The sequence below is a fragment of the Monodon monoceros genome, unplaced genomic scaffold, assembly GCF_005190385.1.
Source record: "Monodon monoceros isolate NGI ecotype Baffin Bay Population unplaced genomic scaffold, NGI_Narwhal_1 Super_Scaffold_8, whole genome shotgun sequence".
NCBI classification, from domain to species: domain Eukaryota; kingdom Metazoa; phylum Chordata; class Mammalia; order Artiodactyla; family Monodontidae; genus Monodon; species Monodon monoceros.
In genome coordinates this window covers 11,057,218-11,076,649 of record NW_021703785.1, presented here as the reverse complement: position 1 = coordinate 11,076,649, position 19,432 = coordinate 11,057,218, and the positions used below count along the sequence as shown (strand labels likewise).

The window sequence follows — 19,432 nt, the reverse complement described above, 5'->3', positions numbered from 1 at the left end:
TTGGCTGCGTTGGGTCTTCGTTGCTATGCTCAGGCTTTCTCTAGTTGCAGCGAGCAGGGGCTACTCTTCATTGCGGTGCGTGGGCTTCTCATTACGGTGGCTTCTCTTGTTGCGGAGCATCGGCTCTAGGTGTGTGGGCTTCAGTAGTTGTGGCACACGGGCTCAGTAGTTGTGGCTCACAGGCTCTAGAGCGCAGGCTCAGTAGTTGTGGCTTGCAGGCTTAGTTGTTCCACGGTATGTGGGAAATTCCCAGACCAGGGCTCAAACCCGTGTCCCTGCATTGGCAGGAGGATTCTTTTTTTTGGCTGCCTTAGGTCTTCGTTGCTGCCCGCAGGCTTTCTCTAGTTACGGCAAACGGGGGCTACTCTTTGTTGCGATGTGCGGGCTTCTCATTACAGTGGCTTCTCTTGTTGCGGAGCATGGGCTCTAGGTGCATGGGCTTCAGTATTTGTGACACAAAGGCTCAGTAGTTGTGGCTCGCAGGCTCTAGAGCACAGGCTCAGTAGTTGTGGCACACGGGCTTAGTTGCTCTGTGGCATGTGGGATCTTCCCGGACCAGGGATCAAATCTGTGTCCCCTGCATTGGCAGGCGGATTCTTAACCACTGCTCTACCAGGGAAGTCCGGCAGGCGGATTTTTAACCACTGTGCCACCAGGGAAGCCCCAAGTTTCACTCTTGGTGTTGTACATTCTGTGGGCTTTGACAAAGTATAATGACATCTATCCACCATGACAGTATTATACAGAATAATTTCACTACCCCTGAAGTCCCCTGTGCTCCACCAAACTTCTGGTAACCACTGACAGTAATTCTCTCCAAATTCTACCCAGGCTCCTCTGAGCCCTCTTCTCCACCAGGCCTCAACCTTGGCCCAGAAAGACTTGGTCAAACACTATCATGGTTTCTAACATCTCAAGTTCGTATCGCTAGGATGATCCTACCCCCTCTTAAAGTGCCTGCCTGAGAAAACTCAAGGTTGCCCAAAGAGGTGACTGTTCCAGCCAACGCCTGAAGATAGGGCCCCCTTCTCCCAGCCTCTGTGGGAGGGAAGGAGCCTAACTTCGCAAACCCAGATGGTTTCACATGGACCCACCCCATCTCCCTCCTCCCATCTTCATTCTCCCTTTAAACACCCAGTCACCTCAGCATGGATCAAGGTCGAATTCAGTCCATGCTGGGTTCTTTTCCCTTTTTGCAACTGACCAAAATCCTTATCACTTGGACTAGCATCAGGCTTTGCTTATCTTTCACGTCACTCATCTTTTTACTATCTCCATAGTTTTGCCTTTTCCACTGTGTCATATAGCTGGAACACACGGTATGCAGCCTTTTCAGGCTGGCATCCTTCACTTAGCAATACACATTTGAGGTCCCTCCGTGTCCTTTCATGGCCTGACAGCTCATTTCGTTTTAGTACCAAATGATATTCCATTGTCTGGATGGACCACAGTTTGTTTATCCTTTCACCCGTTGTAGGATAATTTGGCTGCTTCCAAGTTTTGGCAACTGTGACCACAGCTGCTGTAGACATTTGTGTGCAGGTTTTCGTGTGGACAGAAGTTTTCTGGAAATGTAGTGTTTGGTTTTTTCTTTTACCTGACACGTGATCTCTAGTCACCAGAACACTTCAGAATAAGTAAAACATGGTAAAACCTGAATGAACTGGAGAATGTTACATGTGCAGTGCTCAGTTAACTAGGATATTTTCCCCTGCATTTGACTTTAAGTAGAGAGCACAAATATATAAGAAAACAACTTATAAACTGGCTTTATAAAATTCATCTATATGATGGGCTTTCTTGCTACATTGTGCAATTTTGAGATATCTTAGAATGCTTGCCTTGGGACTTCCCTGGTGGTCCAGTGGCTAATACGCCATGCTCCCAATGCAGGGAGCCCTGGTCAGGGAACTAGATCCCACATGCTGCAACTAAGAGTTCGCATGCTGCTGCAACTAAAAATCCTGCACGTGGCAGCAAAGATCCTGTGTACTGCAACTAGAACCCGGCTCAGCCAAAAAAAAAAAAAGAAAGAAAGAAAAAGCTTACATTGTCCATATATCCCTGCTAAAGAGATCCCTGTATGTAGGATGCCATGCTTGGTACCAGGTGGTTTCACAGTGCACCATGACCATAGCCACACTGATTAGATGATTATTAGGGACCTGGTCCAATGGCAGGAAGCAGTTTTGGAGGTGGTCTTTTGTGAGAACTCTACCCACCAGGGACAAGGTAATAGGTATCTTTTGTTTATTCCACCAAGAAAAATATCCTCCTTCTTTTGAGAAACATTCCTTCTGACCATGTGGCACATATTTGGAAAGAACTGTGACCACAGCAGTTAGTCTAGGGGTGGGCTCTGAAACCACATCAGAACAACACAGCCCTTATCCTGAAATGTTTTAATTTGCAGCCAGAGAATCTATTATTCATCTCTTCTCTGATGATGGAAATGTGGATCTCTGGAGCTGTCAATCATCACATCCCTTGCCCTGTGGATATAAACTGTATGAAAGAGAAGTAAACGAAGCTGTTACAGAGAAGTAAAGACCAGAGTCAAGGTGGTCCTCCAGGCTCTGGTTTCCACTGTTCCTGAGCCCCTGTCCTTCCTGAAGATCTGCAGTAATATCCCCTTTTAACTTAAACTGTTTTGATCTGGGTTTGTGTTATCAGTTGAATTGTGTCTACCCAAAATTCATATTTTGAAGCCCTAGGCTCCAGTACCTCAGAATGTGACTTTATTTGGAAATAAGATCACTGCAGGTGTAATTAGTTAAGATGAGGTGGGCTCTAATCCATTAGGGTAGGCTCTAATCCATTAGGACTGGTGTCTTTATAAAAGGGGGAAATTCAGTCACAGACACATATAAGAAGAGTGCCATGTGAACATGAATATGGCCATCTGCAAGACAAGGAGAGAGGCTTGGAATAGATCCTTCCCTGGCAGCCCTCAGAAGGAACCACCCCTGACGATACCTTGATCTTAGACTTCTAGTCTCCAGAACTGTGAGATAATGCATTTCTGTTGTTTAAGCCAACTAGATTGTAGTACTTTGCTAGGGCAGCCCTAGAAAATGACGCAGTTTATTACATGCAGCCGAGAACTCTGTCTACCAAAAGAGCCCTCTACCGGACAGTGATGGCTAAATCAGTTCAGTCCTCTCAAGGGAGTTAGAATGTCAAGGCTCAATGAGTTGACTGATCAATAGTGACGGGAGATTAATCCTTTGTCAGTTGCTTCATTTGCAAATATTTTCTCCCATTCTGAGGGTTGTCTTTTGGTCTTGTTTATGGTTTCCTTTGCTGTGCAAAAGCTTTGAAGTTTCATTAGGTCCCATTTGTTTATTTTTATTTCCATTTCTCTAGGAGGTGGGTCAGAAAGGATCTTGCTGTGATTTATGTCATAGAGTGTTCTGCCTATGTTTTCCTCTAAGAGTTTGATAGTGTCTGGCCTTACATTTAGGTCTTTAATCCATTTTGAGTTTATTTTTGTGTATGGTGTTAGGGAGTGTTCTAATTTCATTCTTTTACATGTACCTGTCCAGCTCAATAACAAAAAAACAAACAACCCATTCCAAAAATGGGCAGAAGATCTAAATAGACATTTCTCCAAAGAAGATATACAGATTGCCAACAAACACATGAAAGAATGCTCAGCATCATTAATCATTAGAGAAATGCAAATCAAAACTACAATGAGGTATCACCTCACACCAGTCAGAATGGCCATCATCAAAAAATCTAGAAACAATAAATGCTGGAGAGGGTGTGGAGAAAAGGGAACCCTCTTGCACTGTTGGAGGGAATGTAAATTGATACAGCCACTACGGAGGACAGTATGGAGGTTCCTTAAAAAACTAAAAATAGAACTACCATATGACCCAGCAATCCCACTACTGGGCATATACCCTGAGCAAACCATAATTCAAAAAGAGTCATGTACCAAAATGTTCATTGCAGCTCTATTTACAATAGCCAGGACATGGAAGCAACCTAAGTGTCCATCAACAGATGAATGGATAAAGAAGATGTGGCACATATAGACAATGGAATATTACTCAGCCATAAAAAGAAATGAAACTGAGTTATTTTTAGTGAGGTGGATGGACCTAGAGTCTGTCATACAGAGTGAAGTAAGTCAGAAAGAGAAAAACAAATACCGTATGCTAACACATATATATGGAATCTAAGAAAAAAAAAAAGAACCTAGGGGTAAGACGGGAATAAGCATGCAGACCTGCTAGAGAATGGACTTGAGGATATGCGGAGGCGGAAGGGTAAGCTGTGACAAAGTAAGAGAGTGGCATGGACATATATACACTACCAAACGTAAAACAGATAGCTAGTGGGAAGCAGCCGCATAGCACAGGGAGATCAGCTCGGTGGTTTGTGACCACCTGGAGGGGTGGGATAGGGAGGGTGGGAGGGAGGGAGACGCAAGAGGGAAGAGATACGGAAACATATGTATAACTGATTCACTTTGTTGTAAAGCAGAAACTAACACACCATTGTAAAGCAATTATACTCCAATAAAGATGTTAAAAAAAAAAAGTTACGGGAGCAATGGATGAGGAGACGCTGATGAGTATCCATGGGGACAGGGCCCTAACCTAGGGGACAACAGACTCTCAACTTCCGTGTCTTCTGAGCTCCTATCACATGATTTTCGTACTGCTTTGATTTCCTTTGAAACCTACTGGCTTTGATATTGAGACATTTCCCTCATCCTAATTGTGCATTCCCTAGCACTCGAGCTACTCTTGAGTGTGCCCTTGCTCCTTGCAACCTGAAAGATCTTGAATCTGCAAAATGAACAATATTTATGACACTGCAACTAGCAAGAAAATATTAATCTTTGGGTAAATTGCCTTCACTTTATTACGAAAGAGAATCATGCAAAGAACTGGAAAGAACAAATGAGCTAAATGAATAAATGCATTAGAGAAGAAAGTTTTCTCTAAAAACAGATGTTTTTCTTCAAATATAGAATGACACACCATTATTCTTGGAACTCTATTTTCTGAGAGACACTGAGTATATACATGTAATTTTAGTAATGTCTTTAATAATAATATCTTAAGATTTAATAAAGCGAAAAATACAATTATATGTATACAAATTAGGATCATATTAATTATTCCATTACTTTTTTCTTATCAGACATGTCAGATTGTACCCAGAATAAAAATAATAGAATTTAAGGGCATCATCAAGGAGTCTAATTTTCTTACTTGGAAATTCTGAATACTTACAAGTGGGATGTATTTAATAGCTATGGTTTTTTATTTCAGTGACTTGCTTTCTCCCTAGTGGAACATTTGCCCCTGTTTCTTCTGTGAACTTCTATTGCCTTTAGCTTAACATAGTATACCTCATTCTCCTGCACTGAATCACTGACTGCAATTTCCTAAGAACAGGTCATGAAATATTCTCATTCTTGATTCTCCTGAAAAAGAATTCCTTAATGACGGAAAGAAGGAAGCAAGGAGGGAAAGAAAGGAGGAAGGAAAGAAGGGAAGAATGGAGGAAGGGAGGGAGGGAGGGAAGGAAGGAGAAAAGAAAGAAGCCCCCTGCTGCCTTTCTGCTGTTAGCACCTTTGAACCAGTTCAGAAGCGAGCTTCTCAAAATGCTAAACAGTGACTCAACTCTTCAGCTTTCTCGTGAGATTGATTCTTTAATTTAGTCTCTTCTGTGGGAGTTATTTTTAAATTTTTTTTTGGCTGTGTTAGGTCTTCATTGCTGCACGCGGGCTTTTCTCTAGTTGTGGCGAGCAGGGGCTACTCTTCGTTGCGGTGCGCAGGCTTCTCATTGCGGTGGCTTCTCTTGTTGTGGAGCGCGGGCTCTAGGAGCACAGGCTTCAGTATTTGTGGCACATGGGCTCAGTAGTTGTGGCTCGCAGGCTCTAGAGCACAGGCTCAGTAGTTGTGGCGCACAGGCTTAGTTACTCCGCGGCATGTGGGATCTTCCTGGACCAGGGCTCGAACCTGTGTCCCCTGCATTGGCAGGCGGATTCTCAACCACTGCGCCACCAGGGAAGCCTGTCCTGTGGGAGTTATTAACTTCATACACAGTACCTCTTACGATGTTCCCCTAAGCAGACCTCGGGGTATTCTTTGTCATGCTGAAGCTCTACAACCCTCTCTGTTACCAGGTCTGAATCTTTGATCCTGGTGGTCCTGGTTCTTGTCCTACTGGGGCTGAATCCTCAGCGCCCCTCAGTCACACTTATCCTGCACGCACCAACCCAGTTAGCAAATCCTCAGAAAACTTGCCCAGATAATTTTGTCACAATCTCCCCTCCGTTCCCTCCTCACTTTGCACTTCTTTACGGAATCTGTCACACTGAATGACCGTCATTGGCTCCCTCACTAAACAGTGAGCTCTTCAAGGACACGAACCTTTGAAATCCCCCCCACAGTGGGGAGTCAGTGAAAGCCTGACGGTGCCCTTTCTTTTCACTTTCTGCCAGTAAAATGCTGCCACCTTCCTCTCGGGCTGACACACAGATTCCGTGAAGTTCTTTCTTAAAGGTCTCACCTGGCTCTCAGGGTGTTTGCATGAAATCTACATGGTGCATTCCCTATTACCTGAGTTACCATTGAATGTGCCCCTCTTCCTTGCAACCTGAAAGATCTTGAATCTTCAAAATGAACAATATTTATGCCAATGCAACTAGCAAGAAAATGTGGTGGACGGTTCGGCACCTATCCCCTGCCCCTCGTCCCCAGCTCGCCTTCCTGCCTCCATGGACTGTCCAGTGTATGTCCACCCTTCCAGATGTCATCTCTTTCCTTCAGTCATGTGGTCACTCTTTGTTCTGGATCTTTTTCCACTTCTCATTCACTCAGCAGTTAGAACAGAAATAATCCAATGTGAGAACTGTTGGATCAGTAGACCATCAAACCCCATTTCTCGAAGCTTCTTTCCCCAACTACGAAGCTACCTTCCCTATTCAGAGTTACTCAGAGCCTAATTCCTTCTTCAGGTGCTGTGTTCGCTTCCAGATTTCCATAGTTAAGGAGAGAATGAAAGACCCTCATTTCTCTCAAATTCTCCTGTCCTTAACTCCTTCAGAACAACTGCTCTTATAAAATGACAAAGCAGTGAATTTATCAATCTTTCCCCACCCCACCCACCCCAGAAGAATTCTAAGACTTAAATTACTTTAAATTACATAGATAATATAAGTTATAAAAACTTCAATAGTTACAGACAAAGTTAAAGTGCCCCCACCCCCCTCAAGCTTACTATTGTTACTTCTAGATCATTTTCTATGCATGTACCTATATATTTGAGTAGCAGTGGAAATATACAGAATTTTTGGTCCTGGTTTGAGTTCTAGAACTGTTAATGGGAATCAAGACCAAACCCCTAAAAAGTTATAACCTTCCTGTCCTAGCCTTTTGGAATGTCCTTGCCCTGCGTGGTATAGCTCTCAAGACAGCCAATTGCTCACAGTCAAGCTGTCAGACAGAGGCTCAGTGTCCGATAACAGCTGTGGATTTTTGAGAAACAAGTTGGCCTGTGGGATGCCTGTGGCCTCACTTCCTGCTGGTGGCCATGGTAGGAATAGATGAGGGAGGCTGGGATCCCTCAAGGAGTGGTTAGAGTGTTGATCTCCACAGCCCTGTAGGGGTCTGCTGCTCAGTCTGCGGTCAGAATCTCGGGCTTCTGTCCTGGATGAGGTAAATAATGACTAAGGAGGCCTCATGCACTTGGTTTAAGTTCTTCTCTAGATTTTTGGATAAAGCCATTAAAAAACTTCACCTAGCATAACTTGGTTACTTTCGTAGAGCAAAATCACATAAGCCAAGTGCTATTGGAATGCCTGGCAGCTTCCTAATGCTTAATTCTTGATGAGAACTCTGATCCATTTGTAAGACACACTAGAATGATGTGAAAGGGAAACAAATACAGTACTTAGTCTATGATCACATCATCACACCAACATTTTTCCATTTCAGAAGGAATTCTGGCCTCATACCACAAAGTGGAAGTTGTTGGTTAATGGATGCTAATGACAAACCTAATGGTGCAGCAGAGGCCTGTATACTGTGCTATGGCCCTGGGCAGAGCACAAGATTTATGGGAAGATGAGAGCACTGCCAGTTCTTTCATAAGTAAAAGAAACATCTTATCTAAAATATAATTTTCCAATAGCACAGTGAAGTTTCTTTGCCCCCAAAAGGCTGAACCAAAAAGAAATAAGGGCAGGTACCACTCAAGTTTTCCTATAAAAAAAATCTTTCTACATATATATGTAAATATATATAATATATATATTTATGTGTCTAAATACATATAACCTGTCTATATAAAATATTTTTACAGATGAAACATATGTTCATTATTTTTAAAAATGGAAATACTGCAGAACTGAGAGGGAGGAAATCACCTGTATCTGACTGCATAGAAATAACCCACTCTAAGAATTTTCACATGTGTCCTTCCATTCTTTTTTTCTATTTATATATTTTTCTCCATTTTTATTTAGTTATTTAATTTTGATTGGAGTATAGCTGATTTACAATGCTGTACTAGTTTCTGCTGTACAGCAAAGTGAATCAGTTATATATATACATATAGCCACTCTTTTTTAGATTCTTTTCCCATATAGTTGATTACAGAGTATTAAGTAGAGTTCCCTGTGCTATACAGTAGGTTTTTATTAGTTATCTCTCTTATATATAGTACTGTGTATATGTCAGTCCCAATCTCCCAATTTATCCCTTCCCACCCCTTACCCCCTTGGGAAACATAAGTTTGTTTTCTACATCTGTGACTATTTGTTTTGTAAAAAAGTTCACTTGTACCACTTTTTTAGATTCCACATATAAACGATTTTTTCCCCATTTTTGAACACCTATTTCTATGAGTTTTAACACATGCATATATTGTGTTACCCCCACCAAAATCAGGGTACACAATCTTATCACTCCCCAAATTCCCTCATTATCCCTTTGTAGTCATACCTTCCCTCACCCCTCATCCCTAGAACTAGCAAGCACTTGTCTGTCACTATAGCTTTGGGTTTTGGGAAATGTCATATAAATGGAATCATAGAGTCTGTAACCTTTTGAGATTGGCTTCTTTCACTCAGTGTGTATAAGATCTATCCAAGATGTTGTACGTATCAACAGCTCATTCCTTTTTATTCCTAAGTAGTATTCCATTGTACGAATGTACCACGGTTTGTTTATGTATTTACAGATTGAAAGACATTTGGTTGTTTCTAATTCTGGTGATTGTGAATAGAGCTGTTATAAATATTTGTGTACAAATTTTGTGTGTGTGTGTGTGTGTACCAATTTTTATGTGAACAAAAGTTTTCATTTCTCTAGACTTTAAATACCTAGGAGTGGGATTCCTGAGTCATATGGTAAGTGTATGTTTACTTTGTAAGAAACTGCCACTGTTTTCCATAGTGGCTGTATCATTTTGCATTCCCAACAGCAATATATGAGGTTTCCAGATGTTCTACATCCCTGTCACCAGTTGGTATTACCAGTGAATTTAATTTTAGCCATTCTGATAGGTGCGTAGTGGTACCTCATGATGGTTTTAATTTGCATTTTCCTATTGGATACTGATGTTGATCGCATGTGCTTATTTGCAAGCCACACACCCTCTTTGATAAAGTGTCTGTTCAAGCCTTTCATCATTTTTTAATTGGGTTGTTTGTTTTCTTCCTGTTGAGTTTGGAGAGTTCTTTATATTGAAATCAAGTCCTTTATTGGCCAGGTGATTTACAAATAGTTTCTCCCAGTCGATAGTCTGTCTTTTCATTCTGTTAACAGTGTGTATATATTTTCTAAAAACAAAACTGAAATCAGAAGGTGCATGCTGTTTTATAATATACTTTTTTCATTTAGCAATGTATCTTAAACATCTTTCCATGTTATTACTTCTTCTCAATATAACTTTTATGGCTGTACAGTATTGCCTTGCATGGGTGTACTACTGTAATTTATTTAACAAACTCTTCTGTTGAACATTTAGGTTGTTTTTAAATTTTTTACTTTTAAAAACATTACACTGGTGAACATACTTAGAGCTAAATCTTTTCACATTCTAAGTATTTCTCTAGGACAGATCCTGAGAAGCAGAATTGTTCTTTCATATTATATACATTTTAAAGGCTTTAAAAAAATACACAATGCAAACTGTCCTCCAGAAAGGATATTTAAGTCTCATGATCAGATATGAAATCACATGGGGCACTATCATTGCTTTTTAACTTTGCTTCCTTGGTAGCTTAAAAAAAAAGTATGTCTTTTTTCTAATATGTTATTCTTTCATTACAAATAATGCTGAATATTTATTTAAATGCTTTTTGCTGTTTGTATATCTTTGTGTGTGAAGTGTCTCTTCATGTATACTTTTATATAGGGGTAGTTCATCTTTTTCTTATTATTCTATAATAACTATATTTTATTGCAAATGTTTTCCCCTGGTTTTATTTCAATGTACCTTAATTGTGCAGGCCCCTTTTGAGTCCTTGTTCAAATCCTTGTAAATCAAAGATCCATCAGTGTTAAGGTCACTGGATTTGGCAAATAAAAACAAACAACAAATAGTTTTTAAATAAATATGCTCCAGATAGACATGGGACATATGTACTTATACTAAAAACTATCTGAAGTGTAAAGGTAACTGGGCACCCTGTATCTTACCTGCAACCCTAGCTAAGAGTCAAAACTGCACGGAACATGGCTGAATTGCATGTTGGATTCTAAAGTCAGCACAATTGGCAAAAATTGTATAAGGCTGAAACTGCCTTTAAAAGTCCTTTAAGTAGCTTTCAAAGTTCAGAATGCATGGAGAATTGCCTTCTACCTTATATGGTAATTCTTATGTTCCATGACATTAAGAACCTCTCAGGAATAGGAGAAAAGTCCCTGGGCAGATGGCTGGTCATTAAAACCATTTCCCTCTTGTGTCAGTAGGTATGGGGAGGAAAAAGGGGAGGGTGTTAAAGTGTTCCTGTCTGCCTACAGGCTTTTTCTGTTTTGTATCAGTCTTCTAAAATGTTTAAACAAGTGGTTATTGATAGTTGTGGTGGTTCAACAAGATTCAATAGTGAGGTTCATCCCACATGGGTATTATGTTCTAAAGTTAGTGCTCAAGGAAACATGACCATACTGTGACTCCATTGAATTGTTTTTATACAGTTACCCTTCAAGCCACACTCCCCAACTCCCTCAGTCCACATTTTATTTTCAGTAAACATTCTAACCCCAAGTTACTCAAATATTTTTCTTGTGGGGGAACTTGTATATTTTGGATCATTCAGCAGCTACTTAAGAGTAATCATGGTGACAGGCCTCATATGGTTTGTTGGGCAATCATGTCCTGTTTCCTGCACCCTTTCTCTTTATTTCCCTTTCTGGACATTTTTTTCTGAAAACTTTGTCCAACATTTTATTTTAGGGAACTATACCTAGTGATACTCAGAAGTTTCAAATCAATCACTAGTCAGGAGTCCAAAGCAAAATGAACAGAATGATGTATTTATTTCTCTCAAACACAATTCACAAATGACATTCAAATGTCATTTATTTCTAGCATATATAAAACATTCCAATGAAATAAAAAAATTGTAATCCTTGCCAAAGTTCATTTTAATAGGATTTGACCTGTAGTAAAAACATTGTCATATTGTCTCCTGTTCCCTTCATTTATATGTATATCTATATATATTCAACATATTTCCATTAATACGTGTATAAAAATGTTCACTCAGGTTGTTTCACATATTAGATATATTGCTTTCATTGGTTAATACTGTCTAAATACGCTGAACTTCTTTAATGGCAATTTCCAAATCCAACACGGTATAAAAGAATTACATGGCCCTTCTCATATTGCTATGGTTTCTGGAAAATCTTATTCACTTCTTTTTTTTTTTTTTTTTTTTTTTTTGCGGTACGCGGGCCTCTCACTGTTGTGGCCTCTCCCGTTGCGGAGCACAGGCTCCGGACGCGCAGGCTCAGCGGCCATGGCTCCCAGCCGCTCCGCGGCATGTGGGATCTTCCCGGACCGGGGCACGAACCCGTTACTGGGAGAAAGGGAGCGTCACAGTCAAGGGGAGGATGGAAGCAAAACTTCATTTCTTCCTAGTTTGGAACTAGAATCCCCACTCAGCCTTTCTGCGTGGCAGCGCCCAGGGTAATAGCGCCCACAAGGAAGGGATTCCATTTTGCCGCCTGGCTGAGGAACGCGGCGATTTTCCCACGCCAGTCCCGGGATACCTGGCAGACAGCGACGCCAGGTAACCGAGAGAACCCAGGCCGGATCCGGAAGTAAAGAGTTCGCTCCGCCCCGAGGCCGAGCCCCGCCCCGCGGCCCCTCCCACTAGGCCCGGCCTTGCGGGATGACGTGTCTGAACTCTGGAGGCGGAAGCGGGGAAGAGGTCGCCGGGGTAGGAGCTGGCGAGGTGCGGCTGGTTGGTCGTGCGCACGCGTGATTCGCGGAATGGGCGGACCGGATTGCGGCTGGAGTCCGGTGACCATTTTTATTGAGGAAGACTCCACTTCTCCGGGTTTTTGCTGATGCTGAGCTCGGCCGATAGAGGCGGCGGCTTGGTTTGGAAGGAAGAAGGTTAGGGACCACCCGCCCTTAGACATCCCCACTGCAGCGGGCTTGGTCTCAATGAGTGGCCGTTTGACTGCAGGCAGTCAGTCCCCCTTCTTTCCTCTGTGAACAGAGGCGGTTAAACGTGTGTGGAAAACCTCAGGTTTACTTCGGCGGTGAAGTCCGCGATTCTAAATTCAGATCTAGAATTTATGGAGTCCGGCCAGTACCAGTCCTGTAGTGCTTTGCGGTTTCTTGCCCTTCCTTTATGTGCTAGACGCTGCTCTAGGCTTGGGGTTGTAGAGACGAGGTCCTTACTCCCATGGGGGTTTACGTGTAAACAGGGAGTGAGACAGTAAACAAATAACCACGTTAATTCCAGGTAGTGATAAGTACTGTGGGGTGCCAGGGTTAAGCAGAAGAGTGGAATTGAGGGATTTAAAGATTTTATGAGATCGCTGTTGTCAAGAGTGGAACCTGAGAGGCTATAGCAGTAAGTACTAGTTCAAGAGAACTAAGATTTTGGCTTGGACTAGGGGGTAGCTGTGGACATGGAAAGTATTGAAAGAATTTAGTCTAGTTTAGCGGCCCAGCGAGCACAACTTGTTGAAGGACTGTATGTGGGGAGTGAGGGAAAGAGAAATTTAGGTTACCTCCCAGGTTTTTGGCCTGAGAAGCAGGTGGGCAGCGGTGCCCATTTTCTGCTTTGTGGAACACTGGAGGAGGAAAAGGTTGGGATGGGAGCGGTGAGATAGTGAAGATAAGTATTTAGTGGCACCAGGTAACTAGAAGATAGCGAACAAAAAATGTCTTGCCCCTTTCCTTTCTAAATGGAGAGAACATTGCTTCCTCTTACTATGTTGGAAATCTCTATGACTTCAAGTATAGGCATATTATAAATTCTTTTCCCTGGCCCAAGTAAGTTCAACAAATATGCTAGTTGATTTGCTCGAGGGAGAAGTGACCTAGACACGATCCCACTGCTCAGGCCCCCCTCACCTGCCTACCCACCCTCACCCCCGTTTGGGTTATAAAAATGGCTGCCTTTCCTCTGCCCAGCACTTAATGTACATCCCCCCCACACACACCCTTAAACTTCACGACAAACTAAAGAAGATGGACATCCTTTTCTCTCTACTTCCAGTTCTCCCTATTATCTGGGACTTGGTGTATTAACTTGCTTAAGGTCCACATAACTAGATAGTAGTGTTCCAAAGCTGGAGTTCAGAGTGCAAACTACCTTTGCAAGGAGGAATTCCTTCATTGTTCTGGTTACGCCACAGTATAGAACAGTGGGTCTTAGCCTTTTTTTTGCAGGGTCATAGATTCCTTTGAAAACTTAATGTTATAAACTTTCCAGGGGGAAAATGTGCACATCCCCACAAGAATTTAGATAGGATTGCACGGGTCTCCACATTTTTCTGAATTGTCCACTTAGCAAACTTGCCAATTCTTTTTTTTTAAATAACTTTATGAAAGTTTAGTTTTATTTATTTATTATATTTATTTATTTATTTTTGGCTGCATTGGGTCTTCGTTGCTGCACGCGGGCTTTCTCTAGTTGTGGCGAGCGGGGTCTAGTCTTCGTTGCGGCGCACAGGCTTCTCATTGTGGTGGCTTCTCTTGTGGCCGAGCACAGGCTCTAGGCTAGCGGGCTTCAGTAGTTGTGGCGCATGGGCTCAGTAGTTGTGGCTCGTGGTCTCTAGAGCACAGGCTCAGTAGTTGTGGTGCTCCGGCTTAGTTGCTCTGTGGCATGTGGGATCTTCCCGGACCAGGGATCGACCCCCGTGTCCCCTGCACTGGCAAGCGGATTCTTAACCACTGCACCACCAAGGAAGTCCTGACTTGCCAATTCTTGAATTCTGAGCGTGAGGTAGTTCTGGGTTATGATTCCTTGCTTATGTACTCTAAGTTGGTGTCCTCTCTGCAGATTCGATTGAACTCTAAAGCTCAGAGGAATTGACTTTATAAAGACTGTTGCCCACCAGTCCAGTTCTACAAGGATCAAGCTATTCGCTACTGCAGTCGTGCACCAACAGTGCACCCTGAGGGGAATTCAGGATGGAGGAAAAAACAGGAATGTTCTGTGCTTTATATACTGGCCCTGGATAAAGATACATATCTAAGGAATAATTTCAGTGAACTCAGATTCTTGCATCTTCTCATACATACAAAAGCACTAAAACCTTTAACTTGAGATGTCTGTTCTCTGTGTTTAGCAGTAACCTTTTGATGTTGGCCTACCTGTTTTTTTTCCAGCCAAAAAACTCCTATATATCCTGGCTCCTCCCTTACCTCTTCAGAACAGTTCCTCAGAGCTATCTGAGAGGCCGTCTTCTGTGCTATGGTCCTCAGTAGAGTCCCAAAATAAAATTTAACTCACATCTTTTATGTTGTGTTTTCCTTTGTCACGAAAAGCAAGTTTCTCCTTGAAAAATACTCAAAATGCACCACACAAACACACACAAGTACGTCTGTGCATATACAAACGGACATCGCATCACTTCAATAGGAAAAGTGACAGAAACTTGCCCAGGGATGATCATACCAGATTTCTATTTTGCTGGAACTACATTTCTCACTGGGCTCTCAGGTGTGCTCCTGTCTTCCTTTGCAAAGAAATGTCAGTAACTCCCTTCTCCTATTTGTCTACTCCCATTTTTCCCCTCACCTCATTTCCAGTCACCTCTTTAAAGAGATCTTGTTTAGTCTATGCAAACAATCACTGTCCCACGCAAGAATGAGCCACCGCATCCAATGCTGGGAACCTGTCCGTGCACATACCTCTGAGTAGCTGTCTATTTGAAGATTTGTGGCTAGTTCCTCCCCATTGGTTTCCTTATCCTGCACCCAACCGTCTCCCAAACTTCTCCTTCCCTCCACCAACTCAGCCTTCATCAGCAAGTACTTTTTGGAGCACCACCTCTGTAATAGGGGCTGGTGTGCCTTGGGCACTGTAGTGAGGAAACCGTGGAAAACCCGGGCAAGGCAGCAAGCACGGGGCGCTGGGCAAGTGAGACGCTCCACGACGCCCCAAGGGGGCTCTAGATCGGAATTTGGAACAGGAACGGGATAGCTGGACCCTCTCCCGCGGCAAACACCCCAGCCGACCCGCTGAAAACCTGGCAAGTGGATTTCCTCCACTCTCCCTCCCGGAAACTCCTCAGGGCGCTTGCAGCCGCTCTCACTGAGCATGTGCAGGCGGCGCTGCGCATGCTCCGTCGAGGTCCGTTTCGGAGTCTGTTGCGGAACCCGCGGTGTCTCCTACCGCAACCGGAACTATCCGTCGCGGGGCCGGCCTGCCTCAGCTCCGGCGGACTGGTAGTCGTCGCCGAGCCTCCCCGTCCCTCCTTCCCTCTTCACCCCCCGCGGCTCTGCTGCCCTTCCCCCGAAACAGCCGTTATGAGCGCGAGGCTGCCGGCGTCGTCTCCACCTCGGTGGCAGTTGCTGCTGTCGCTGCTCCTGCTGGGGGCGGCCCCAGGCCCGCGTCGGAGCGCAGCCTTCTACTTGCCCGGCCTGGCGCCCGTCAACTTCTGCGAGGAAGAAAAAAAGAGCGACGAGTGCAAGGTGGGTGCGGCCTGGCGGACCCCCCGGTGCACAGTCGGAAGAGGAAGCCTCCCTCTGCCGGGGGGGAGCCGGCGTCTCAGGGGAAGGGGGCGTAGCAGTGGGTGCGGTCGGGTGTCCCCAGAAGCGCGTGGGGTTGGCCGCGCTGTGGGGCGCAGGCTCTGGAACGGCCTCCGTACCGGGGTAGATTCTGGCGGACTCGGCGGGCCAGGTAGCACGAGCAGGTGGGTTCAGTTTCCGGAACAGGAACTGTGTGTGTACGGCGCTCGCTTGGCGTTGGAGGCGTGCAGGTCAGCGAGCGTTCCACGGGCGAGTGTCCGCTCACAGCCCCGTGTCCCGCCTCCAAGGAAGGGGACGGCCAGGTCTTCCAGTAACTTGTAATTTCATTGCTTCCCGTTTTCTACTTTTCTGGAACCCTGGTTGGTTATGAGGACTTGTTCTTTCTAGGACTTAGGTGTTTTTACCTCACGGTTAGCAGTCGCTTCCTTGTTTGTGGGATTTAACACCCAGAACCGTGTAAACTGCATTAATAAGGAGTTGCTGTGATGGTTGAGACAGTTAATGTCTACCATTTAAGTGTAAAAAAAAAAAAAAATTAATATGCAAAAAATAGGAAAGATCCCACTAGTTTCTCCGAGATTGTTTTAAACACTTAAAAGGAGCAGACAACAGGAGAAACCGGCGTTTTCTTCCTAGTTTCTTGAAAACTTTGATCTCTTACCACCTTAAACTCAAGGTTTTCAGTTTAACCACTAGTAAAAGAGACGTAGGTAGAGTAACCTGCTTTTAGGTTATTAGGTAGAGGGCAGGAAAGTATACATACACAGTTATTTTAGGTTGCTAAAACTTACCCTTTGGGGTGCAAGAAACTCTTTGAAACCGTTAATACTTTAAACAGTTCAGATAATCGTTCAGCAAACTTTTACAATCTGTAAGTAGGTTTATTTACTAAGCTTGGTTTTTTTAAGCTGGTGTTTATTTTATTACTGCTAGCTTTACAATAGTTGTGAATTTTGAGCTTATTTTAGGGCACTAAAGAAGCTATTAAACTTTTCATGGCATTTTACAGTTTCTGTTTAAAAACTTGGATCTCTTAAAAATGTCTAAGGATCTTTCAGGTGTACTCACATCAACAGTTAGTGCTTGAATACTGTAACTCGTACCTTGCAGTGCAAGAAATTTTCGCTCTTTGAGAGTTCTGACTGAAAGAAAATAGTGCTTCCAAGTGGAAGAGAGAGCTAGTCTCACAAGCACACAGGTTTTTCCATTAAATATTTTAGTAATCAGCCTTTAAAGCTTAGTATTTGGTCTTTAAATTTAACAGCAATCGTATATTGTCTAACTAGTGCCTTAGACACAAAAAAGATATTCCCGTCTCCTAGGAACCTCAGAGATCATAAACTTATGACAGATTATCAAAATGTGATATGTTATAAAAGATGGCTGTCCAAAGTGCACTAAAACCCAAATGAGGAAACATCTGTGGATTGGAGTCTTCAGGGAAAGCTACAGAGAGGAAGTGACATTTGAGATGGACTTCAGACATGAGTATGAGTGAAATTTACAGGTGGTCTGCTAGTTAGATAATTTTGTTTCCTCAACAGGTCCTTCTTTAGGTAGTTACCTTTTAGTTAACTTTTGATTAATTTCAGGGAGTCCTTTTGGATTTTTAGTTTTTACAAGTATAGGGATAAAACAGGCAAGACAGATCATTTTTCTGAAGTGTTTGGACTTCATCTTTGTTGCCAGCTGCTTTCACATCTTGGTCAGTGGAAACAGATCTTAGACCAGTAGAAAGAGGCACTTTTAGCAGTTTTCCCCTAGAATTTGACTAACTGGTATAGGGAATTTGAAGTACACTTTAATACTTCTTCACTTTGCTTCTCAAAGGAGAAAAACAGTAAACAGTTTAAATTTTCATTACTTCAATCAGGGTATTAATTTTTTTTTCTCATCCATTCCATATTTGTTAAGGAAGACGGTCTTGTCTACACTGTCAGAAAAGTTGAAAGGACTTATTTTAAAAATTGGAAGTGGGAGTTGTGAAATGGGAATAATTATTTCCAGAGATGCTTTTAGGTTAGGGAATCAGCAGTTTGATGAATTGGGTAGGTCATTGATACTATTTCTATCAGTTTTTCCATCTGTAAGATAGAAATAATCATATTTGCTTACTATATATTCCCCTTGAAAGATATTTTGCCTTTCCTGGAGGGAAAGTACAATATTTATCATTGTTGCACTATTATACAATATTCATAAGTGTAAAGATGAACCAAGTTTATTTTCAGCATAAGTGTAATTTATGGAGTATAGTCTTTACATATCCTGTGAAGTCCATGTCCTGTATTTAGCTCACCATGTATATTGAGAGACAATCAAAAGAACCCTGAGGATTTGGTCATTTTCTCCTCTCAAAATTATTTTATGTTCAATTTACTGGCATAGAAACAGTAGTCCAGTGAACATACAGTCATATTCATATTCCTTTAACTTCTGATTTATGATCTTCATTAGCCTTAATAAACAGTGTGACTGTGTTCTGTGCCTTTTTTTTTTTAGCTTGCTGTCATTACAGGTACATTTGAATATCAACATAGTGCACATTTTCATTGGCTATACAGTATTTCATTGTAGTATTACAATACTATGGTTTGCTGAGCTGTTTCTTGCTTGTAGGGCATTTAGATTGGTCCCGATTTTTCTATATTGTAAATAACTTTGCTAGAATGTATTTAGCAGGAATTCATTGCATATTCACAAATTACTAAGTCAAAGGCAAGAAGCAATTTTATAGCTCTATTTAATATCACCAGGTTTCTTTGAAGAAAGGTAGGTTTGATTTACAATGCCATTAGCTGAATGATTCCATGTGTCTTCACAGTATTTTATAGTTTTTATTTATCAATTTAATAGCTATGTGATGGTACCTAAACAGTTTTTAATGCTGCATTGCTTTTGAGGTTTCTCTATCTTTCAATTCTCTTATTTGTCTTATTTTGTTAGTTTTTCAAACCACAGTATTAAAGAATTGAACCATGGGATTGCTTTCTGCTAGCATTTTAGTTTCTTAAGCTCAGGGGATAATATGTTGACTGCAGTAAGTAGAGTAAGCCTTGGTCAGAAGTGAATAGCTAAATGTGAAGTTACCTTTAGATTGAGTCTTAAGTGTGCTAAGTGGCATTCTAATGGCTGATAACTGAAGATTAGTGAGCAGTTCACCCTTGCTGCTTTTAACTTTCAAGCAATTATTTAATGGCTTGTCAACATGAACAACTAACTCTAGAAAACATTT

At 42.3% G+C, this 19,432-nt stretch overlaps 1 protein-coding gene across 1 annotated transcript in view; it reads left to right on the top strand.

Moving 5' to 3' along the window:
• Positions 1-15,748: 15,748 nt before the first annotated feature.
• TM9SF2 (transmembrane 9 superfamily member 2) overlaps positions 15,749-19,432 on the top strand; it is a 57,377-nt gene continuing 53,693 nt past the window's right edge. The window contains exon 1 of the mRNA XM_029210168.1: positions 15,749-16,140. Coding sequence (XP_029066001.1) covers positions 15,787-16,140 — 354 coding nt within the window. The 5' untranslated portion in view covers positions 15,749-15,786. The remainder of the gene's footprint in view (positions 16,141-19,432) is intronic.